At 43.2% G+C, this 26,500-nt stretch overlaps 1 protein-coding gene across 4 annotated transcripts in view; it reads right to left on the bottom strand.

The window, feature by feature from the left end:
• Positions 1 to 26,500, bottom strand: part of BTRC (beta-transducin repeat containing E3 ubiquitin protein ligase) — a 249,597-nt gene that overhangs the window by 131,334 nt on the left and 91,763 nt on the right. For all 4 annotated transcript variants that reach the window (XM_069753745.1, XM_069753746.1, XM_069753748.1 and 1 more), the window contains one exon: positions 15,097 to 15,186. In XM_069753745.1, coding sequence (XP_069609846.1) covers positions 15,097 to 15,186 — 90 coding nt within the window. The remainder of the gene's footprint in view (positions 1 to 15,096; positions 15,187 to 26,500) is intronic.

The following is a 26,500-nucleotide window of genomic DNA, read 5'->3' as shown; positions in this document are numbered from 1 at the left end:
AAAAAAAACCTGCTGCCATGTAATCCCTCGTATTCTTGAGCTCTGTCTAACCACACGCCCACAATTTATAGGCAGATGTACTTTTGAATTACATGATTCGCTTTATAATGCGACGTATTTAAAAATGGGGCAGAAAACAAAAAACACAAAACTTCAAGTGGGTAAATAAAGTGAAAAACCACAATTCTGCCGTTTTTTTTTCTTTTGGTTCTTTGTAGGTAAAATTTTTTTTTACCCAGATGTGTAATTCTCAAAGTCAGCACAATTATGGCAACTGCAGACTTACTTATTTATTTTTTATATTTTAAATATTTTTATATTATAGTAGTCAAAAATATGTACAACTTTGTTAACGTTTGGTTTGTGTCGCCATTTTCTTAAACTCCTAACTTTTGAATTTTCTGTCGAGGAAGCTTAATGATGGTTTGTTTTATTGCACAACGAGAGGACCTTTTTATTTTTACCGGTTTGGGGTATATGTAATGCTTTAAAAGGTTTTTACTGCATTTTTGGGAAAAAGTGTAGCAACTATTAAAAATAAATGTACCGTAGTTTTCTTTACTGGAGTTTAACGTGCGGATTTAATAATTTTATATTTAATTTACTTATTTTAACTGGGGAAAAAAGTGGCTTCAACTTTAAAAGAAATTGAAAAAAAAAAGTTATTTTTGTTTTTTAGTCTCTTTAGGGAATTTGATCAAGCAATCATTTGATCATTTAGAATTGCAGTATAGAATTAAAATCATATTCTCCTACGAAGCTCAGCCACAAGCGGAGCTTCACAGAAAGACCAACATGTCAACGAGGGGCGACTTCAGCAGGCTCATAAGTGGCATAGTCACCTACAGGCACCCTGCGATCGCATTGTTGGGGGCTGATGGGTGCGGATCAATGTTAATCCAGGCAATCCTGCAATTTAGTTGCTACTGTTAGTGATTGTCCGCTACATCTACAGTTAGGGCCAGAAATATTTGGACAGTGACACAAGTTTTGTTATTTTAGCTGTTTACAAAAACATGTTCAGAAATACAATTATATATATAATATGGGCTGAAAGTGCACACTCCCAGCTGCAATATGATAGTTTCCACATCCAAATCGGAGAAAGGGTTTAGGAATCATAGCTCTGTAATGCATAGCGTCCTCTTTTTCAAGGGACCAAAAGTAATTGGACAATGGACTCTAAGGGCTGCAATTAACTCTGAAGGCGTCTCCCTCGTTAACCTGTAATCAATGAAGTAGTTAAAAGGTCAGGGGTGGATTCCAGGTGTGTGGTTTTGCATTTGGAAGCTGTTGCTGTGAGCAGACAACATGCGGTCAAAGGAACTCTCAATTGAGGTGAAGCAGAACATCCTGAGGCTGAAAAAAAAGAAAAAATCCATCAGAGAGATAGCAGACATGCTTGGAGTAGCAAAATCAACAGTTGGGTACATTCTGAGAAAAAAGGAATTGACTGGTGAGCTTGGGAACTCAAAATGGCCTGGGCGTCCACGGATGACAACAGTGGTGGATGATCGCCGCATACTTAATTTGGTGAAGAAGAACCCGTTCACAACATCAACTGAAGTCCAGAACACTCTCAGTGAAGTAGGTGTATCTGTCTCTAAGTCAACAGTAAAGAGAAGACTCCATGACAGTAAATACAAAGGGTTCACATCTAGATGCAAACCATTCATCAATACCAAAAATAGACAGGCCAGAGTTAAATTTGCAGAAAAACACCTCAAGAAGCCAGCTCAGTTCTGGAAAAGTATTCTATGGACAGATGAGACAAAGATCAACCTGTACCAGAATGATGGGAAGAAAAAAGTTTGGAGAAGAAAGGGAACGGCACATGATCCAAGGCACACCACATCCTCTGTAAAACATGGTGGAGGCAACGTGATGGCATGGGCATGCATGGCTTTCAATGGCACTGGGTCACTTGTGTTTATTGATGACATAAGAGCAGACAAGAGTAGCCGGATGAATTCTGAAGTGTACCGGGATATACTTTCAGCCCAGATTCAGCCAAATGCTGCAAAGTTGATTGGACGGCGCTTCATAGTACAGATGGACAATGACCCCAAGCATACAGCCAAAGCTACCCAGGAGTTCATGAGTGCCAAAAAGTGGAACATTCTGCAATGGCCAAGTCAATCTCCAGATCTAAACCCAATTGAGCATGCATTTCACTTGCTCAAATCCAGACTTAAGACGGAAAGACCCACAAACAAGCAAGACCTGAAGGCTGCGGCTGTAAAGGCCTGGCAAAGCATTAAGAAGGAGGAAACCCAGCGTTTGGTGATGTCCATGGGTTCCAGACTTAAGGCAGTGATTGCCTCCAAAGGATTTGCAACAAAATATTGAAAATAAAAATATTTTGCTTGGGTTATGTTTATTTGTCCAATTACTTTTGACCTCCTAAAATGTGGAGTGTTTGTAAAGAAATGTGTACAAGTCCTACATTTTCTATCAGATATTTTTGTTCAACCCTTCAAATTAAACGTTACAATCTGCACTTGAATTCTGTTGTAGAGGTTTCATTTCAAATCCAATGTGGTGGCATGCAGAGCCCAACTCGCGAAAATTGTGTCACTGTCCAAATATTTCTGGCCCTAACTGTATATGATTAAGAAGCAGCAATCTTAGCAAGCCCCATGTAAGATGCCGGCTGTGTAACACATCCAGAATCTGCCTGGCATGGCAAAAGCTCAGCTTCAGATCTGGCACCATTGCGTGCCTTTGACGCAAATTTATATTATTTAGTTACAAGGGGGTTAAAAGGAATACTCTGCATAAAACACAGTCTCAGCAATGGACTACGATGGCTTTATTTTCCTTGATGCGGTGTCCACCACGACTAATATCGACTTATTAATTTAATAATTAAATAAAAAAGGGTGGTGGAATTGCAAGGAAAGGTGTTGCGTGAATAAAAAGGGGCATGGTTTAAAAATGAAATTATGAACAACAATTTTGTAGCTTCTCAATGGCAAGTGCTACTTTTAGACCAATATCAGAAGGATGAGATGCAGGGCGAGGGATCAAGGAGCTTACACCACTGGGAATGTGTAGCTGGATATTTGGCCCAAGTTCCACCTGAGGATGCCAATTCCACTGGTGATCACAGGAAGGTAGATGAAAAAATGGGGAAAGATTCCAGAACAACCATCCAGGGATAAAATGGATTCTTTATTCAAATGTAGTTAAAGCATTAGAAGGCGAGGAATCGTACCTGACGCGTTTCAGGTGTATACACACCCCGAGTCATAGACTAACCAAGGATATCATTTGAGAAGGTTACAGATACTTATGCTCTCTAATGCCAAGACCTCTAATTCTAGTGTAGGGAAATGTACAACAATTTTTAACTTTCTTCTGCCTCTAAATCATCACTGTACAACTCTGGGTTTATTGTAGATGACTTTTGCCTTTTTATAATCCATTTTATGAGGTCAGGTGAAGTATCACTGGTTTATTAGGATTTTAAGAAGTCATCGAAACCTGGTTGAGCAGAAACAGACTGAAGAAACTGACGAATTGATAGCAATGAATTTTACCAAACAGGGATCATGATTTCAAAGTTGACAACAGAACTATTGAGAAATTGTATTTTGCTTTGAAAGGTTGTTTGATGTTAGAAAAAGATGGCCGCTTTCCTCCAGGAAGAGCGCAGCTATTGCCCAAGAGATGTTTGTGTTATTGCATCTACTGCCCTTAGTTTCACTTAAGTTGGCCAAATTCACCGATTTCCTGACACTCGAGCAAAGACTGATGCCAGCTTTCAACATGTTAAAAGATTCATGGGAAACCTGCAATAACAAGCACGGGTGTCTACCTGCAGACCCCTGGCTGTCATGCCAACCCATCGGTGACCTGCGATCATGTGACGATGGGGCAGATGGGCCGGTTTATGACGCGCTTGTGTTAAATGACGCGGTCAGTGATTGACAGTGGCATTTAACTGGTTAACTGATGAGGATGGATCGCGATTCCACATGTGGCTGTTAGAACCACACGACAGCTGTCTGTCTGAGTGATACAAGCTTTTAAAGGGCACAGATTGTTTTATAAATAAGAATAATAGGCATAATTACCTCCTCTAAGCCTTGGGGATCCAGCTCCGGTAGCCTGCAATGAGATCTGAAGGGATGAGGCCTGTGATTGGCTGCAGCGGTCAGAGGACAAACAGGTAATCATCAGAGGCACATCTGATCACATCTCTGACCGCTGCAAGCAATCACAGGCTTCAGCAAGTCAAGTGACTGGATATTATCACTTTCTGTCCCGTCGCAGACAACTCGAGCAGACGAGATCCTGGCATTAAAGATAGGTGTTCATCTTTTGAGCCAATCACTTTAAAGAACTAATTATAGCATTAAGTAAAGCAGCAGGATTTGCCTGAAATCAGTAAAATTAACTACAGGTCACATTGAGCTGCCAGCAGTTAACATGGGGGAAATAAAAAAGCTTGAAAGTCCAAAAACTTTTAGGGAGGAATATGAACGAAAGCAAGGGCAGTTTTCTTTAACCTGTTTAAAACTTAGTAAAAATAAAGTAAGCTTTACATATTTCCCCTTACTGATGAATCCAATTTGACGTTGTGTAGATTTTACAGTTAGTTGGATAAATTTTTAAGCCGGTATCTACTATATAAAGCTGAATGTGTGTGTGTGTGTATGTGTGCATGTCCGGGATTGGCATCTGCACCGTCGCAGCTACAGCCACAAAATTTTGCACAGTCACACGTCTGGACCCTGAGAGCGTCATAGGCTATGTTGTGAGGTGAAATTTTAACCCCGCGCGTTCCAATTCACCAAACAATTTTGCCCCTATCTACATAATGGGGGAAAAAGTGAAAGGAAAAGTGTTGGAGGCGTCACAGCTACAGAAACAAAATGTTGCACAGTCACACGTCTGGACCCTGAGAGCGTCATAGGCTATGTTGTGAGGTGAAATTTTAATCCGCGCTTTCCAATTCACCAAACTATTTTTCTCCATCTACATAATGGGGAAAAGTGAAAGGAAAAGTGTTGGAGGCAAATTGACAGCTGCCAGATGTGAACAAGGGGGACTTAAAGAATGAGAGCGATGGCGCCAAAGAGTATATACCGTACAGTTGCTAAGGTAGGACCCCGACATGGGATACTCACCACACGGGGATATGAACACACACACAAAATGCGCCACACACTACCACGTGCTTGAACACATATACCACCCTCAGCACACATTTCACCACACATACGCCAACCTCGCCACATAAAAGTCGAAACACAAAAGTCGCCGCTCAAAACTCACCATGCGCAAAACTCGCCACATGCAAAAAATAGGCTCACGCAAAACTCGTCACAAGTGCAAAACTCACCTCATGGAAAACTCGCCACACGCAAAACTTGCACATGCGGAAAAATTGCCATATGCACAAAATTTGCAACACATGCAAAAGTTGACTCACACAAAACTTGCACATACTCAAAAGGCACCAGACATAAAACTCACCACGCGCAAAACTCGCCATGCGCAAAACTTGCTGCACACAACTTGCTACACTAACCTGTCACATGCAACTCGACACACAAAAAGTTGCTACACGCATGTTGCCACACAAAACTCATCTCACAAAAGTCGCTACATGCATGTCGCCACACAAAACTCATCTCACAAAAGTCGCTACATGCATGTCGCCACACGCAACTCAACACACACAACTTGACAGACGAAACTCGCCCTAAAACACACACAAGTCGATGGATAGACCGCTTGGGGAGGAAGAATTGAAGGCGGCTTTGGCGAATATGGCGGGGGGCAAGGCTCCGGGGACGGACGGTATCCCAGTAGAGGTTTATAAAATTCTTAATGCAGAGTTAATGCCCAAATTGGAGCGAGTGTTCTCTGAGTCGTTGGAGAGGGGAGTGCTGCCCCCATCAATGAGAGAGGCCATCGTGGTGGTTATTCCTAAAGCTGATAAAGATCCTCAACAGCCGGAGTCGTATAGACCAATTTCACTTCTAACGGCTGACATAAAGATTTTGGCGAAGGCCCTGGCGAACAGGCTGACCCAAGTGATCGATAAATTGATTCACCCAGACCAGTCTGGCTTTATGCCCAATAAATCCACGGCAATTAACTTGAGAAGGCTATTTTTAAATATGCAAATTCCTGCAGACAATGCCGGAAAAAGAGTTGTGGTGTCTTTAGATGCCCACAAGGCCTTTGATTGTGTGGAGTGGAGTTACTTGTGGTCGGTACTGGATCGCCTGGGGTTTGGTCCAAAATTCATCTCCTGGGTTAAGTTGCTGTACTCGTTCCCAATGGCAAAAATTAGAGTTAATAATAATTTGTCAGAGAGTTTCCCGCTGTTTAGGGGTACCAGACAGGGGTGTCCGCTGTCCCCGTTGCTCTTCGCTCTGGCCGTGGAGCCGTTAGCGGCTAAAATAAGAGGTGCTCAGGAGGTTAGAGGTTACATCTATGGTAGGAGGGAAGACAAAATTGCATTATATGCTGACGATATTTTGTTGTTCCTGGAGGATTCTGAAAGGTCCCTGTGCAATGCGGTTGCTTTGATTGAGGAGTTTGGTCGGTTTTCGGGTCTCACAATAAACTGGGATAAGTCTTGTATGTTGTTGATTGAGGGGGACAGTATGGGCAGTGGAGAGAGGGCGATAACCACAAAATTAAAGATTGTTCAAAAATTCAAATATTTGGGTATTCAGATTGCTCTTCCTCTAACTACCTTTGAGGAACTGAATTTAAGTCCATTAATGCAGAAAATTCGTACCAAGATTGCGGCATGGAACAAATTACATTTATCGGTGGTTGGTAGGGTGAACCTCTTAAAGATGATTGTAATGCCACAGTTGTTGTACGTGCTACATAACTCTCCCATTTGGATTACACAATGCAGATTCCGTAAGATTAGGTCTTTGTTTGGGGAATTAATATGGGGAGGAAAGAGTCCTAGGTTTAAACAGGAGATACTTCAGAGGGCCAAAACAGAGGGGGGTCTTGCACTTCCTAATCCATGGCTATACTTCTTAGCAGCACAGTGTCAACATCTCAAAGGATGGGGGGAGGAGGCAGGGAGTGTGCAAATACCTAATAGCTTGAGGTTCTTACTACAGGCAGACGTTTTGAGTGACAGTTTGGAGGGAGGACAATTCAAAAAAATGGGTTCACATGGGTGCACTATCAAATTAATTCACAGAGTATGGGAAAAAGTCAAACTCATTAGGGAAGTGAGTGGGTTCACCAGATTCTCGCCTATTTGGGACAACATTTATCTACCGGAATTTAGGCAGAGGGAGGGTTTTCACTTTTGGTCTGCAGCAGGTATTAAATGGCTGGGGCAGCTGATAAGTCAGGGCAGACTTAAAACATTTGAGGAGTTGCAGGAAGAATTTCAGTTGCCACGGTCTGAATTGTTCCAGTATAATCGTATCTCTCATGCTTATCAGGCACAGAATAAAAGGGGAGCCATAGTGGTACAGATTGATCTCATGATCGACTATATCCTTAAGAATAGCTGCACGAAGGGGGCGATTTCAGAAATATATGGGTTTCTACTTTTTTCTTTCCTGGAAAAATATCCCATCCGAGCCAAAGGGAAATGGGAAGCTGAATTGGGAATAATTGACAATGATAGATGGGAGTCGGTCCTAGAATATGTGCCCAAGATATCAATGAGTGAACCAGGCAGGCTATCACAGTTATTCGTAATCCATAGGGCCTATAGAACCCCTGACAGGTTGTTCAAGGCTGGGCTTAGGCAGAACTCGGAATGCCCTCGGTGCTCACAATCCCAGGCGGGGATATTGCATATGATGTGGCAGTGCCCTAGACTGTCCTCCTTCTGGATAGTTGTTTTAAATCGTATTGAACTGGTGTATGGATGTTCTGTCCCTAGGGTTCCACTGACTTGCATATTGGGATATGTGGAGGAAATTGTTACGGACAACATGTTTAAAATAGCTATTGCACGATTGTTATTCATTGCTAGGAAATTGATCGCCAAATTTTGGATTAGAGAGGAACCTCCAACAAGAAGAGACTTTCTTAAGCAAGCGGAGCATATACTTACTTTGGAGAAAAGTATCTACACCAAAAGGAATAAGCTGGACATCTTCCACAAGCTGTGGCAACCGTGGATGGACTTGAATTAGGATGATAAATGAGAATATAGGGAACCTAGTATTCAATGGAAATATAACGGATGTTTATTCAAATGGTTGTATGATGATGGGAAGTGGGGTGGCTCTGGCTGAGGTCTCGGGTTGGGCAGGGTGGGGGGGCTCTGGGTCGGGGGGGAAAAAGTTATCTGTAAATGTTTAATGAAACATTGCCATGAGAAATATTCTGATTGTTTATTCTTTGCGGATAATAAAAATCTATCTGATAAAAAAAAAAAACACACACAAGTCTGGTATTAGCCTTCAAAAATAAAATTCTGATTAATAAGCAGACAAACTACAAGAGCAACAAATGTACCATATAGGAAATACGGCAGCTGTCAGTCACATGACCTGTCTATTATGTGTATGTGTGAGCTAATATATACTGCCAGGGGGAGGGCTTCCTGTTGGCTGGGGATTTATCAGGCTGCCAATTTATCTTACAAATACTGAGGTAAAAATACTGAGCAAATAACGTGTTAACGAGGTCTAATACAGGAGATCACACAGGTATATACTATATACAGGGGAGATGACACACAGATATATACTATATACAGGAGAGATGACACACGTATATACTATATAAAGGAGGAGATGACATACAGGTACATACTATATACAGGAGGAGATGACATACAGGTATATACTATATACAGGAGGAGATGACACACAGGTATATACTATATACTGGAGCAGATTACCTACAGCTATATACTATATACAGGAGGAGATGACATACAGGTATATGCTATATATAGAAGATGACATACAGGTAAATACTATATACAGGAGGAGATGACACACAGATATATACTATATACAGGGGAGATGACACACAGGTATATACTATATACAGGAGGAGATGACATACAGGTATATACTATATATAGAAGGAGATGACAAAGGTATATACTATATATAGGAGGAGATGACATACAGGTATATACTATATATAGGAGGAGATGACATACAGGTATATACTATATATAGGAGGAGATGACATACAGGTATATACTATATACAGGGGAGATGACACACAGCAGGTATATACTATATACAGGGGAGATGACATACAGGTATATACTATATACAGGAGATGACATAAAGGTGTATACTATATATAAGGGAGATGACAAACATGTATATACTGAGGTGAAAATGAGAGGTGTGAGGTGAAAATGAAAAGGTGTGAGTGCCAAATGAGAGGAGTGAGGGAAAATAGTGTAGTGATCGGAAAATGACAGATGTGAGGTCGAAATGACAAGTGTTAGGCGGGAATGAGAGGAGTGAGGGAGAAAATGAGAGGTGTGAGGGAGAAAATGAGAGATGTGAGGGGGAAAATTAAAGATGTGATTGGGAAAATGAGAGGCGTAATGGGAAAATAAGAGAAGTGACGTGCTATAACTAACCACAGATATTTACTATGCCCAGGCAACGCCGGGCTCTTCAGCTAGTTGTATCTAAAATTATTAAAAAATAAAATCAATTGAAATTTAAAAATAGTGGTGTAGCGTGGGGTAGGCACAGGCTCAGTTGTAATGGGCGCAAAATTCTTAAAGCTGCAAAATATCAAAAAGAAAACAAAACACATTTTAGTGACTTTGTGAGTGCTGAAGATCTGGGGGAATGCACAAGTCCCGGACTCCTGGCTGGGTACCCCACAACTCCCAGTGAACGCTGCATTGAACTGTAATTAACAACAGCACGACACAGCACGGTGGCTCAGTGGTTAGCACTGTAGCATTGCAGCACAGGGGTCCAGAGCTCAAATCCTACCAAGGACAACATCTGCAAGGAGTCTGTATGTTCTCCCCGTGTTTCCGTGGGTTTCCTCCAGGTTCTCTGGTTTCCTCCCACACTCCAAAGACATAGTGATAAGGAATCTAGATTGTGAGCCCCAATGGGGACAGTGATGATACTGTCTGTAAAGCGCTGCGGAATATGTTAGTGCTATATAAACTAGTCAAATTAAATAAATATAGTTGAATCATGTGAGAGAAGAGGGAGCCATGAACTGCAGACTCCGTAGCTTTATAGAATAGACGTTGCCCACCACCCTGTGTGCGGGAGAGTAGAGAACATGCTTGCCAGGATTAAGATGGCACAAAAGGTGGCAGTGTGATTCTTGAAGGGGGCACTCAGATGGCGTTATTTGTTTGAAGGTACATTATTACAGCGTTAGGGGAGGGACAGGTCAATACTTACCGTCATCCAGGTACTGGCACCCCATGCCACTCCACTGGACTGGCACCTTTCAAGTTTATTATTTTAAAATATATATATAACATATATATAATTGTCTAAGGTGTACTTCCGTGTTTGTCTGTAACTTCCGTAACGGAAATCCCGGGTCGCCGATTGGTTGCACCCGGCCGGCTGCGACCAATCAGCAATATTGGGGCGGGAGTTTAACACCGCTTCACTTTTTACTATTAATAATAATAATCTTTATTTTTATATAGTGCTAACATACGTAGCATCAATAGTAAAAACAGATAAGGTTAAAAAAAATAATAAAAAAACATTATATTCTCACCTTCCGGCGTCCGCGGCAGCCTTTCCCGCTCCTTGCGACTCTCCAGTCCCAAGAATGCATTGTGGCAATGACTCGAGATCACGTAGCGGTCTCGCAAGATGATGACAAGATGATGACGTAGCGGTCTCGCGAGACCTCTACATGATCACGGGTTATTGCCGAAAGGCATTACTGGGAACGGAGCGTCGCGAGGAGCATCTATAAAGGCCTGGGCTGGATCCGGGGGTCGCCGGAAGGTGAGTATATAACTATTTTTTATTTTAATTGTTTTTTTTTTTTTTTTTTTTAACAGGGATATGGTATCCACACTGCTATATACTACGTGGCTGTGTTATATACTACGTGGCTGTGCAATATACTACGTGGGCTGTGTTATATACCGCTTTGCCTGTGTTATATACTACGTCGCTGTGCTATATACTACATGGGGTGTGTTATCTACTACGTGGCTGTGCAATATACTACGTGGCCTGTGTTATATACTACGTGGGCTGTGCTATATACTATGTGGGGTGTGTTATATACTACATACATATTCTACAATACCCGATGTGTTAGAATCGGGCCACCATCTAGTCCAATTTAATAATCTGGTAATTACCAGGTCCCAACGGACCCTGCGGCCTCTCCTGCAACAGTTGACGTAGATAAGCAGAAGAGAAACTTACAAACAAAAGGGGGAAAAAGGAACAGATGTAACACTGATTGTTTTGTATTTCAATTTCCTTCAATGTTTGTAGTGATATTTACAATAAAGTGGGATTATTCCCCCAATCAGGCGTCGCTCTGGCATCAGTAGGACTCCACTCAATGATCCATGTATTCCACTGTGCTTTTTAGTCTCCTCGGTACTTGAGAGAAGACGTCGGCGTTCAGTCTCACAAGACAGACCATCTGCATGGAAGAAGCACCGGTAAATGCTCCCATACATCTGAGGATCGCACAAGCCGAAAAATAGCTGCTTTTAAGACAGAATCCGAACGTTTACAACATGTTTTCCCCTTTAATTGCCTGTAATTGCTGGTACAGCAAAGTGCTACAGTCGTGGCGTGGCTACGCAGCTCACGCTCGCTCGTAATTCTTGTAGAAAGTGTTTACTATCACTTATGAGAAAAGGACTCGGCGATCATTAAACAGCATGGCTCTCCTCACGCCACGATCATACTGCTTCAGCATAATCGCAACTGAAATATCTTCTGTCCTGTAGATATAACTCTCGCATCTAAACAACCGCACGATTAAAATTCATTAAGAAAAACTGCATATTGGAAGAGGGCAAGGAACGTCGGGGCACGGGACGCGCACACATAGGCACCAATGGATGTCTTACTACATAAAAGTCAGGTACAGACCCTAAACATAGTCCTGCTCGTCAGATTGGAATATTCAATGTGTCTTAAACGGGTTGTCCCGCCTTGGGGTACAACTCTGCAGTCATCCATGTGAAAAATGTGATCCCAAATGATATGTAATATGTTCCCAACAAAAGAATCAACTTAACCCACAAAAAAACTAAACAAAAAAAAAAGTCAGTCCCCAACTTAGGTCTGTCATCAAGTTACTGGTAGCACAAAGGCTCTGGAAAAGCGAAAGGCCCTCACCCCCCCAAATCGTCACAACACCTGTAGATAAATTCCCCAAGGGGTATAATTTCCAAAATGGGGTCACTTGAGGGGGGATTCTGCTCTTCCAGCACTTAGGGGTTCTGCATCCTGAGTCCGCAAACTATTCTAGAAAATTCTGCGCTCCAGGATACCTCCTGTATAACAGTACAGCTTAGCCATAAAGCGAGAGAAAGACGGAGCGCCATTTACCAATAGTGATCTGTCCCTCCAGAGTCTCTCCGCATGGCTAATGCCTCTTTCACACTTCCGTCGGTACGGGTCCATCGCAATGCGTCGGGCCGACGCACGCTGTGAAATTTTTGCACGACGTGGGCAGCAGATGCAGTTTTTCGACGCCCATTCTGCAGTCCGGGTAGGAGGGGGCGGAGTTTCGTCCGCGCATGTGCGGTTGAAAATGGCGGACGCGACGGACAAAAAAACATTCACTTGAACGTTTTTCTGTGACGACGGTCCGACAAAACATGCCGGATCCAGTGCACGACGGACGCGACGTGTGGCCATCCGTCATAAGTTTATGGGCATAAAACGCATCCTACGAGCACATTTGCAGGATCCGTTTTTTGCCCAAAACGATGGATGCCAAACGACGGAAGTGTGAAAGAGGCTTAAGCAGTACTGTACAGACACATTTGGGGTATTTCTACCTTCAGCAGAAATTGTGGACAATTTTTGGTGCAATTTTTACCCTTTCCCTGTGTGAAGATGTAAAATTTTGGGCTAAAACAATTTTGGTGATAAAAAATGTGATGATTTTTTTTCTTCATTGCCCAATGGTATAAAATTCTATGACCCACCTGTGGTGTCAATATGATCCCTGCACCCCTAGATGAAGTCATTGAGAGGCGTAGTTTGTAAAATGAGGTCTCTTAAGGGGGGATTCTGCAGTTCTGGCACCTCAGGGCCTCTGCCAATGTGACATATCAACCTCAAACCAGTCCATCAAAAAGTGAACTCCAATATGGTGCTGCTTCAGTTCTGAGCTTTGCACTGCGCCCACAAATACGTCTGTCCAGTTTTTTCTGTTACACTTGCAAAAATAAAAAGTTTGGGGTCTAAAGTAAAATTTTTGTGTAAAAAAAAAGTTCAAGTTATTTTTTTCCTTCCACATTCAAGAAATTCTTGTAAAGCACCTGAAGGGTTAATAAACTTCTTGAATGTGGTTTTGTGCACCTTGAGGGGTGCAGTTTTTAGAATGGCGTCACTTTGGGGTATTTTCTGTCATAGAGGCCCCTCAAAGTGACTTCAAATGTTTTTGTGAATGTTGTTGGAAAAATGAGAAATCGCTGGTGAACTTTTAACCCTTATAACTCCCTAACAAAAAAAATTATACTTCAAAAACTGTGCTGAGGTAAAGTAGACATGTGGAAAATGTTATTAACTATTTTGTGCGATATGACTGATTTAAAGGCATAAAAATTAAATTGCCATATTTTCGCCAAATCTCCATTTTTTACACAAACGTAAGTGATATCGAAGAAATTTTACCACCATCATAAAGTACAATATGTCATGAAAAAAAAAAAAACGTCTCAGAATTAGTGGGATACGTTGAAGCGTTCCAGAGCTATAACCTCAAAGTGACAGAGGTCAGAATGGTAAAATATGAAGGTGAAAACAGGCATAATCTGCAGATACGGGGATAATCCGCAGGCTAATAACGTTACTAACCTGCCCGGCGCCGGCACGTAGCGCCAAACGCTGTGCGTTAGAAAGGTAACTTTATTCTCCCTGGCAGCATTCAGTTTCCGTCATGGGGGCGAATGATGCTGGGGAGAATAAAGTTAATATTTCCTCCCCGCAGAGTTTGGCTATGCACCAGTGCCGGGCAGGTTAGTAACACTATTACCATGCAGGTTAACCCCATATCTGCAGATTAATAGCGTTGTTTTCCGGTGGCAGGTTCCCTTTAAAGGGCGTGTCTCTACAGATCATCTGGCAGCACTCATTGGACAAGGTCAGTGTGTAAGGACACACCCCCAAACTGGCAACAACCAATTGTCAATTAATTTACATATTTCCATATCTTGTGTATGACCCTACATGGCACCCTCATTAGAAATGGTACATGGTTCTGTATATCGGTTTCAGGGTCTTTGACGGGGAAACCTCATGCTTTGCACTGAAGAGGGGCAAGAACCCTGAAACCGCTCTATGCAAATGGCGATTCTAGTCATGTGACAAGACTCTTTAAAGGATTGATCTTGTTCTACCAGATAAGAGATAGATGGCGACCACTTTGTAGCATAATGAAGGTGAATAGGGTCGCGCTGCAACCTTTAGGCTATGTGCACACGTTCAGGATTTCTTGCAGAAATTTCCTGAGCAAAACAGGACATTTTCTGCAAGAAATCCGCATGTGTTTTTCTCACGTTTTTGGTGCGTTTTTTTTTTGTGTGGATTTTTCCGGAGGTTCCCAATGCAATAATATAGTGGGAAATCCGCAAAAAAATCAGCAAAATTAATGAAGATGCTGTGTTTTTTACCGCGATGCGTTTTTTTTTTTCGCGGGAAAAAAACGCATCATGTGCACAAAAATTGCGGAATGCATTCTAAATGATGGGATGCATAATGTATGCGTTTTGTTCACGTTTTTATAAAAATCTGCAACGTGTGCACACAGCCTAAGGGTACCATGTTCCTTACCATGGACAGGAAGTAGCACGCTTGGGTCAAATTCTAATTAGTTGGGTGCTTGAGAAGTTTGTGTGACGTCAGGGAAGATATCAAAAACGTAAGTGTAACTTAACAATTAAATAGCGGGGGGAAAAGGCGGACTTACTTTCACTACACAACTTTCTGTCTTCATGGCCAGTCCAGATAAGCACATCGTTTCTTGGTTTAAGCACAATCTGGCACAGCTTTTGTATGTCTGGGGAAAAAAAAGAATGTAGAGTCAGGTATTACAATACAGCAAATGGGGGGCCGTTCAGAAGAAACCCCTCTAAACCTTTGTATATAGCAATACATGGTATGAGTGGCATATACAAGGCCGTATGTAGGAGGAGGAAGCTCCGGTAGTTCCTAACCAGTATGTCTGCAATAGCGGTGCACCGGGTCATCACCCGCTAAGTGCATGGATTATCATTAGTCACTGGCTGGAATATATCCGGGCGGTTTATCTTTGGTCTCCCGGATGCGAAAACCTCTTGCCGGGATTCTCCCGATTATTGACCGCCCGGACCAATTACATTTCTGCACCGTTGCTGTGAACTGTGCACACCTGTGCCTAGGAGACCGGCCACCTCTAAGACTACTAAGGAGGCCGGCTACTTGGGGACAAAATCGTAAACTATAGAATGAATAATCCTTTTTTGAGAAAAGATGATTTTCAGTAAGTGGAAAATTGCAAAATTGATTGATTGATTGTTTTTACAAGCACTTTACAATGTTATACATTTAATAAGGGCATTAATTAAGGGCAGCACGGTGGCTCAGTGGTTAGCACGGTGGCTCAGTGGTTAGCACGGTGGCTCAGTGGTTAGCACAACAGCCTTGCAGCGCTAGAGTCCTGGGTTCTAATCGCACTCAGGACAACACCTGCAAAGAGTTTGTATGTTCTCCCCGTCTTTGTGTGGGTTTCCTCCGGTTTCCTCCTACATTCCAAAGACATACTGATAGGGAATCTAGATTGTGAATCACAACAGGGACAGGGACGATAATGTATGCAACCTGTAAAGCGCTGCGGAATATGTTAGCGCTATATAAAAATAAAGATTATTATTATTATTATTATTATTAATAACAGACAACCCCTTAACCATACATATACGGGGCAATTCACTCGCTACTTTACACAGGAAAATTGCTGAAACTTCAAATAGAGACGGTCGACCGTCCTGAAATTTGGACAGTACATGCTCTGGTTCATAAAAAGGGAGAGTGCAATGAACCTCAGCGACGACAAGTATCCTCATGCTGAGTGGTCTCGCCCACTTGTCGCCCCTCCGGTCATCGCCACGAGAAAGCCTTCCTGCACGCCGGTGGTTTAACTGGTGCTCGCATTTGGAATATATGGCCGATAACCTAGCCTGCGTCTGGTTCATGTTCCCCGTGGTTTGGGCAGCATGAAACCGATAAGGATCCGTTTAAGTAACATCTCCATACTCAATGCCCCTTTTGAGATCATTTCCGTGTAATAATTCCACCACAATAATGCCTCATTAATTAATGCCTCATTTCCACAAGAACACGCACCTTCACGTTGGCTGAAAACGGTGGATTAATTTCACAGAGTGTCGCATAGACCTTTGGTGCCACAAACCTCCAACGTTACAAAATTGGACAGGTAACATTCATTCCTGGGAAACATTTGGGCTGACAGATGAACTGACAAAAATGTAACATCTAGGTTTAGTTTTGATAAAATGGTCCACAACCACGTCCAGCCCCCCAAAATTCCAGAAGACTTGTGTAGGAAAGAGGGGCTCAGAGTCCTGGTAATACAGTCCTGAAACGGTGCATAAAGACCATATGCAGGGCACACACGAGGCACTGGTGCCAACCAAACGGACCCCATAAACGCAGACGGTCTCAGCTGGGGACTTCTCTGGTCCCAGGCCTTTTTCACATGGAGGGAAGAGAGGTGCAGGAGTGACCGTCTCGGCAGCACCAGTAGATGATCCAAAAACTACAACTACATTTAACTTTTTAACAGATATTGAATTTCCCATTTAGTCACTAAGCATCTCCCCCCACCACAAAAAAAACAAAAAAACAGGGCGTGCCGTTGTGTTGCAACGTAATATCGTAGTCATAAAGTATAACAAATTATAACAAACAGGAGCTAGTGCATCCAGGAGTTATTCCAAGCAACGAGTTAGGGAGTCGGGGAATGCTGGCCAGACGCCCATCTTCCTTGTGCTGCAGACTCATCATGAAAAGCCTTGTTGTTATTATTATACCGGACACATCCCGGGCACCAGGAGTCTCACAGATGGATTTAAAGGGAACCCGTCACCCCCAATATCAATGGTGAGGTAAGCTCACCGTCATCAGGGGCTTATCTACAGCATTCTGTAATGCTGTAGATAAGCCACCGATGTTACCTGAAAGAGGAGAAAAAGAGGTTAGATTATACTCACCCAGGGGCAGTCCCGCTCCGGTGGGCGTCTCAGGTCCGGTCCAGGGCCTCCCATCTTCATAGGATGACGTCCTCTTCTGGTCTTCACGCCACAGCTCCGGCGCAGGCGTACTTTGTCTGCCCTGTTGAGGACAGAGCAAAGTACTGCAGTGCGCAGGCGCTGGGCACTGCAGTACTTTGCTCTGCCCTCAACAGGGTAGACAAAGTACGCCTGCGCCAAAGCCGCGGTGGGAAGACCAGAAGAGGACGTCATGGAATGAAGATGGGAGGCGCCGGAGCGGACCTGAGACGCCCATTTGACCGGACCGCAGCGGGACCGCCCCTGGGTGAGTATAATCTAACCTCTTTTTCTCCTCTTTCAGGTTACATCAGGGGCTTATCTACAGCATTACAGAATGCTGTAGATAAGCCCCTGATGATGGTGAGCTTACCTCATCATCGATTTTGGGGGTGACAGGTTCCCTTTAAAGCTTAAAGGGGTATTCCCATCTCCAAGATCCTATCCAATATTAGCAAATAACTCCAATTAGAAATATAGTATAGTTCTTCTGTTTTGCTGTGTCGCCTACCCCCTGTGCAGGGCATTGCAGTGGCTTAGGTATCCATGGTTACAACCACTCATACAGTGATCGTTAGGTTGTTAGTGGCTGTAACCTTGGATTACCGCAATGCCCTGCACATGAGGAAAGTGACACAGGAAATTAGAAGAACTATACTACATTTCTAATTGGAGCTATTTGCTCATATTATTATTATATTTACTATATATTGGAATACAATCTTAGAGACGGGAATACCCCTTTAACGTCTGTTACCTAAGCACCTAGTCCTCCATATCTTTGTAGCTACTGGGAGGAACTATCTAGATATTTTCTAAGACAACTCAGAGCAAAAGGAAAAAATATTCTGTCTAATTTTAGAGTAGATGGACTTAAAATGTCTCAAACTTATGTCACTGCTTTGCTTATTTTGTGGCAGAATTCTGATGCAATTTTAGCATACGGTCTTTCACCCAAACCACGCCCTCTTTCAAGCAAACCACTCCCATTTGACATATAGGTCACTCCTGTCTTGAGAACGGCAGAAAAAGTGTCTAGAGCAGTTACTAAGTGTACGCTTGTTTTGTTTTTTATGTAAATTGCAAAGGAACTTTTGTGCATTTAGCATAGTCAATCTCCCCAGTTTCCAAAGTGAATGTCCAGCCTAGGACAACATTGCAGCCTCTCCATTAAATTCTCATACAATTGTGTGTATTCACTGCTTATTCTTCTTGTTACAAAATGCCCAAATTCAGAGACAAAGATAAATGTTACAACTTCTGATATCCACCACCAGAGGGAGCTCTCACACATACTGCATACTGCTTATACATTGCAGACAAAGGCAGGAAGCTCCTGACCTCTCTCTGCTGGTGCCCGCAGGTAAGACTTTGTTTAACCCCTTCATGACCGTGGGATTTTTCGTTTTTCTGTGTTCGTTTTTCACTCCCCTCCTTCCCAGAGCCATAACTTTTTTATTTTTCCGTCAATTTCGCCATGAGAGGGCTTATTTTTTGCGGGACGAGTTGTACTTTTGAACGACATCATTGGTTTTAGCATGTCGTGTACTAGAAAACGGGAAAAAAATTCCAAGTGCGGTGAAATTGCAAAAAAAGTGCAGTCCCACACTTGTTTTTTGTTTGGCTTTTTTGCTAGGTTCACTAAATGCTAAAACTGAATTGACATTATGATTCTCCAGGTCAGTACGAGTTCATAGACACCTAACATGACTAGGTTATTTTTTATCTAAGTGGTGAAAAAAAATTCCAAACTTTGCTTAAAAAAAAAAAAAAAAAATTCCGATACTCGTAGCGTCTCCATTTTTCGTGATCTGGGGTCTGTTGAGGGCTTATTTTTTGCGTGCCGAGATGACGTTTTTAATGATAGCATTTCGGTGCAGACACGTTCTTTTGATCGCCCGTTATTGCGTTTTAATGCAATGTCGCGGCGACCAAAAAAACGTAATTCTGGCGTTTCGAATTTTTTTCCCGCTACGCTGTTTAGCGATCAGGTTAATGCTTTTTTTTAATTGATCGATCGGCCGATTCTGAGCGCGGCGATACCAAATATGTGTAGATTTGATATTTTTTTTATTGATTTATTTTGATTGGGGCGAAAGGGGGGTGATTTAAACTTTTATATTTTTCTAACATTTTTTTCAACTTTTTTTTTTTTTTTGCCATGTTTCAATAGCCTCCATGGGAGGCTAGAAGCAGGCACAACTCGATCGCCTCTGCTACATAGCAGCGATCTGCTGATCGCTGCTATGTAGCAGAAATGGAGGTGTGCTGTGAGCGCCGACCACAGGGGGGCGCTCACAGCTACCGGTGATCAGTAACCATAGAGGTCTCAAGGACCTCTATGGTTACAATGGAGACGCATCGCCGACCCCTGATGATGTGACGGGGTCGGCGATGACGTCATTTCCGGCCGCCAGCGGTAGTTAAATGCGGCTGTCTGCGTTCCAGTGGCATTTAACTAGTTAATAGGTGCGGGCAGATCGCGATTCTGTCCGCGCCTATTACGGGCACATGTCAGCTGTTTAAAACAGCTGACATGTCCCGGCTTTGATGCGGGCTCACCGCGGAGCCCTGCATCAAAGCAGGGGATCTGACCTCGGACGTACTATCCCGTCCGAGGTCAGATAGGGGTTAAATGGTCCCTGCACTTTCAGACAAATTCATCTCATTTCACATATAATGTAATAAACTCATCTTCTCTTACCCGTCTACCCCACAAAAATATCCCCTATAGTGCCTGCCACTAGTGTCTCCCCAATGTGTACGTTGTAATAGTAAGGTATAGTACTACAAATAGTAAATTGTAATAGTCTGCCCTATCTATAGGTGAGTGTAATAAGTCTCTAGCAGCAGGGATATGGAGACAGTAGGGGTGGGCTTTTGTCTCGGGAAGTGGGAGCAGGTCTCTGTCTCATTGCATGTGTTCTGTTCTTATAGAAAGCTTGGCTTTCGGTTCAGGACCGAGAATCCATTGAACAAGGGCAGGAGTAGGTTATGCTGAGAAAAGAAATGAACTTCCAGCACCTATAGTGCTGGCAGAAAGCCAATTGAGATGAACCACCCACTGTTGAAAAAAAAAGTAGTATGGGAAAAAAATATAGTTCTTACCGATAACAGTATTTTTCTGAGCCCATGACAGCACCACGGAGAGAGAGGGGATCCGCCCACCAAGGACAGGAAACCTACAGATAAAAAGGCGGTACCTCTCTCCCACATCAGTTGTTTACTAGTGAATGATGGGAGACTAAGGAATAGAGTCTTGACTTTAGCATTGCTTGAAACTTAATTGAGCTACCGCGTGACTACTTAGATAATTGGCGTAGGGCACTATATTAATGTGCACACCCATAAGTGAAGGGAGGGAATGTATGGGTGCCGTCATGGGCTCAAAGAGATATGAATTTTAAACAAAACAATTCAGATGCAGTTGAAGTTCAGACTTTCAGCTTTCATTTGAGGGTATCCACATTAAAATTGGATGAAGGGTTTAGGAGTTTCAGCTCCTTAACATGTGCCACCCTGTTTTTAAAGGGACCAAAAGTAATTGGACAATTGACTCCAAGGCTATTTCATGGACAGGTGTGGGCAATCCCTTCGTTATGTCAGTCTCAATTAAGCAGATTAAAGGCCTGGAGTTGATTTGAGGTGTGGTGCTTGCATTTGGAAGGTTTTGCTGTGAAGTAAACATGCGGTCAAAGGAGCTCTCCATGCAGGTGAAACAAGCCATCCTTAAGCTGCAAAAAGAGAAAAAACCCATCCGAGAAATTGCTACAATATTAGGAGTGGCAAAATCTACAGTTTGGTACATCCTGAGAAAGAAAAAAAGCACTGGTGAACTCATCAATGCAAAAAGACCTGGGCGCCCACGGAAGACAACAGTGGTGGATGATCGCAGAATAATCTCCATGGTGAAGAGAAACCCCTTCACAACAACCAACCAAGTGAACAACACTCTCCAGGAGGTCGGCGTATCAATATCCACATCTACCATAAAGAGAAAACTGCATGAAAGTAAATACAGAGGGTTCACTGCACGGTGCAAGCCACTCATAAGCATCAAGAATAAGAAGGCTAGACTGGACTTTGCTAAAAAACACCTAAAAAACCAGCACAGTTCTGGAAGAACATTCTTTGGACAGATGAAACCAAGATCAACCTCTACCAGAATGATGGAAAGAGAAAAGTATGGTGAAGGCGTGGTACAGCTCATGATCCAAAGCATCACACATCATCTGTAAAACACGGCTGGGGCAGTGTGATGGCTTGGGCATGCATGGCTGCCAGTGGCACTGGGTCACTAGTGTTTATTGATGATGTGACACAGGACAGAAGCAGCCGAATGAATTCTGAGGTATTCAGAGCCGCCATACTGTGTGCTCAGATCCAGCCAAATGCAGCCAAACTGATTGGTCGTCGTTTCATACTACAGATGGACAATGACCCAAAACATGAAGCCAAAGCAACCCAGGAGTTTATTAAAGCAAAGAAGTGGAATATTCTTGAATGGCCAAGTCAGTCACCTGATCTCAACCCAATTGAGCAGCATTTCACTTGTTAAAGACTAAACTTCAGACAGAAAGGCCCAGAAACAAACAGCAACTGAAAACCACCGCAGTGAAGGCCTGGCAGAGCATCAAAAAGGAGGAAACACAGCGTCTGGTGATGTCCATGAGTTCAAGACTTCAGGCAGTCATTGCCAACAAAGGGTTTTCAACCAAGTACTAGAAATAGCATTTTATTTAAAATTATTTAATCTGTCCAATTACTTTTGGTCCCTTTAAAAAAAGGGTGGCACATGTTAAGAAGCTGAAACTCCTAAACCCTTCATCCAATATTAACGTGGATACCCTCAAATGAAAGCTGAAAGTCTGAACTTCAACTGCATCTGAATTGTTTTGTTTAAAATTCATTGTGGTAATGTCTACAACCAAAATTAGAAAAATGTTATCTCTGTCCAAATATATATGGATTTAACTGTACATTTAAGGGAGGGACCACAGCTTCCACAACCCTTTTACCAAAGGTAAGGTCCGAAGAGGAAATAAGGTCCAGTCTATAGTGCTTATAGAATGTAGATGGTGAAGACCAGGTAGCAGCTCTACATATCTGATCGATTGAGCAAGACCATGCTTTTCTACAGGGAGTCTGAAGGAATTGATCACAGGAAAATAACATTTTTCATCTACATGGGTCATGGAAGAGCTTTGATAACAGCGATGAGGGGACCAATACAATAACATATTGATCACCATCAGCCAGATCATAAGTTTGGATAACCGTTTATGAATTGTCCATTCTTCTACCAGATCGTTCATATAAACCCGCATTTCTGCTTTACTTCCCCTTTAACTGGAGCTAATGGAACAACTTGTAAAAATAAAGGCAAGCCATTTGTGTTGCAGCCTCCTTGTCAGCCGTGCCTTTCACAAAGGATGGTCCGGTATGCTAACAAACACAAATACCCATCTCATATAATGACTTTGGCCGAGACGCCTATAATTTTGAATGCGTTTTCAATTTTCGCAGCGCTGCTGGGGTAAAAACATTGCCGAGCTTTATTTTATTTTTATTTATTTTTTTTGTCCTTTTACAATAGGTTCAATGACACAAGATTATCAAACACAGTAATGGCTAATCAATAGAGGGTTTACTTGTCACGGGAAACATATAACACACTAAAAGCAATTGATCACTTCAGCCTCACTCATTTACTAGGAGACAAAGGAAAAGACGCCAGAACCACGGGAAGAAGAGGCGAGACGTACGCATACAGATCATACACTGTACACATCCATTGTACATGCTGGACATAGACTGTATGGACCAAAGGATAGGGAAGGCCGCACAGAAAACATCCCACCCCAAATCCACACACCGCGTCCATGGCACTTCCCGCTCGTCTGGGGAAGTTTTCTACAAGGTTTTGGAGGAGTTTGAGAATTTTTGCGGTCAGATACTTCTAGGGAAGAGGGCCGGGCTCATAATATCCATTCATGTCCATCCCATGTTGGATGGCGTTGAGATCCAGACCAGTCACGATCTTCTACCCCAAATTCACCCAACCTTGTCTTTATGGACTACGTGAATTGGGAACAATCATAGGGAACAGAAAAAGGGTCTTTCCCAACTGTTCCCTCAAAAGGTGGAAGCTACAACTGTCCAAAAAGTCTTGTGATGAAGCATTAAGATTTCCCTTCAGGGGTCGAGACCCCCAGTTCCAGTGAAGAACAAACCTCTCCACCTCCAAACTCTAGGTGGCACAGCCAGGCAGGTAGCGTTCTCCTGACATTCCCCAAAATCATCCATCAGATGCCAGTGAGAGAAGTGTGATCCGTCACTGCACAGAACACGTTTCCACTGCATTAGAGTCTGATGCTTTACACCACTTGGCATTGTGCTTGGTGATGTAAGGCTGCATGCAGCTGCTCGGCCATGAAAACTCCCGGCAGGGGCGCAGTGTTTGTGATGAGATTTAGACTCTGCAGTTATGGAGTCAGCAGAGGGTCACTGACTTTTCTGCCCTCTGCTTCTAAGCAGTCGGTGACCCCACACTGTAACTTTGAGTGGTCTTCCACTTCATGGCTGAGATGCTGTTGCGCCTTCCACTTCTCAATAATATCACTCACAGGTGACAGGAAAAGATTTAGGAGGGAAGGAATGTCATGAACAGACTTGTTACACCAGTGGCTCCAAATACGGGGCCACGCTGGTATCAGGGAGCTCTGAAGAATGACCCAATCTACGGCGAGGGGCTCGATGTCACACACTGGGGGCAATGGGACTGGATGAAAAACACAAACTCATTGATTGGAGAGTGCCGATAAGTTTGTGGATAGAAGGGGATAGAGAACATTACTTACATGAAGGAACAATCCCATATTTTGGAGTTTATTCTTTGGATATATCCCAGAGAGCAAATGTGAACAAATAATAACTGTAATTTAAAAGGGAGGATGGAGGGGAGCAGGCTGTAATGGGGAACCAAGCCCTGTGCTTTGTATAATTGGTTTCTATAGTTATTGTTCCCTTAGATATAATAATTGCCAACAGCCTGTAAAAAGTCAAAGAAAAATATTTGCTTGATTACGCTTTTAATTAGGTGCAATACCTCAAAGCAACCCGTAGGTGGCGATGTGTCATTTGTGGTTAAAACTAGAGTCTGAAAAGCAGGGGCTCCAGCAGCAGCAGCAGCAGCACAGCCTGTGGGAGGGAGGGCTCCGGGGTACGCAGGAACGTCCCTACAGCTTTATTTCTGAGGCCATCAAATTTATTATTGCATTTGTTTTTTCCCAGTGACTTATCAAGTTGTTTTTTATTACCATTTTAGATAAAATTATTTTTATTTTTAAAGGTCTGTAAAAAGAAATTTATAAGATATTTTATTTTTAAATATGGAAAAGTGACATAAAAATAAAAGTTTCAGAACTACTCCCATTTTTAGCCCTTTGGCCAAGTATAACGGTATCATCTCCTAAACGCAGCAGCTGTGTAGACCCTGTGGGTTGGTTGGTTAGGCGAGGCTTGCTTTCTTCTTTATTATTATTTTTTAATAAAAAGGGTCTGAGGATCTCATCTCGGTACCTAATGGCAGTCAGGCTACCTCTGGCGAGCACATGGAGGGCTGTGCGGCCCTCAAAAGAAATGCCACCCCACACCATTACTGACCCACTGCCAAACCGGTCATGCTGAAAGATGTTGCAGGCAGCAGATCGTTCTCCACGGCGTCTCCAGACTCTGTCACGTGCTCAGTGTGAACTTTCTTTCATCTGTGAAGAGCACAGGGTGCCAGTGACGAATTTGCCAATCCTGGTGTTCTGTGGCAAATGCCAAGCGTCCTGCACGGTGTTGGGGGTTGTGCTCACAGTCCATTTGTGGACGTCGGGCACTCAGACCATCCTCATGGAGTCGGTTTGTAACCGTTTGTGCAGACATGCACATTTGTGGCCTGCTGGAGGTCATTTTGCAGGGCTCTGGCAGTGCCCCTCCTGTTCCTCCTTGCACAAAGGCTGAGGTAGCGGTCCTGCTGGATTGTTGCCCTCCTGCGACCCCCCCTCCACATCGTGTGGTGTACTGGCCTGTCTCCTGGTTGCGCCTCTGGACACTACGCTGACAGACACAGCAAACCTTCTTGCCACAGATCGCATTGATGTGCCATCCTGGATGAGCTGCACTACCTGAGCCACTTGTGTGGGTTGTAGAGTCCGTCTCATGCTACCACAAGTGTGAAAGCACAACCAACATTCAAAAGTGACCAAAACATCAGCCAGAAAGCATTGGTACTGAGATGTGGTCTGTGCTCCCCACCTGAAAACCACTCCTTTATTGAGTGTTTCTTGATAATTGCCAATAATTTCCATCTGTTGTCTATTCCATTTGCACAAAAACATGTGAAATTGATTGTCAAACAGTGTTGCTTCCTAAGTGGACAGTTTGGTTTCACAGAAGTTTGATTTACTTGGAGTTATATTCTGTTGTTTGTGTTACCTTTATGTTGAGCCACCGGACGTGTTGGAGGCGACTGGGTGAGGAGCGAATAAGTGTGGAGGAGAGAAGGATGTCTTGGGAGGACCAGAGATTACGTGAGGGAAGATAATGAGAGATTAGTGTGGAAATATACGGAGGAGAAAGGTTATTGATGGCTTTGTAGGTCAGTGTTAGTAGTTTAAACTGGATATGCTGGGAAATTGGGAGCCAGTGAAGGGATTTGCAAAGAGGGGAAGCAGGAGTGTAGCAAGGAGAGAGATTAATTAGTCGGGCAGCAGAGTTAAGGATGGACTGGAGGGGTGCGAGTGTTAGAAGGTAGGCCACAGAGGAGGATGTTGCAGTAGTCGAGGCAGGAGATGATTAGGGCATGCACAAGCATTTTGGTAGAGTGAGGGTTGAGGAAAGGACGGATTTTGGAAATATTTTTGAGCAGGAGGCGACAGGAGGTGGAAAGAGCTTGGATGTGCGGTTTGAAAGACCGGGCAGAGTCAAGGGTTACTCCGAGGCAGCGGATTTTGGGGACAGGGGAAAGTGTGATTTAATTTATTGTGAAAGATAGAT

Source organism: Ranitomeya imitator, chromosome 2 (assembly GCF_032444005.1).
Source record: "Ranitomeya imitator isolate aRanImi1 chromosome 2, aRanImi1.pri, whole genome shotgun sequence".
Lineage (NCBI taxonomy): Eukaryota > Metazoa > Chordata > Amphibia > Anura > Dendrobatidae > Ranitomeya > Ranitomeya imitator.
Note: the sequence above shows the minus strand (reverse complement) of the source record. Positions and strands in the feature narration are given on the sequence as shown.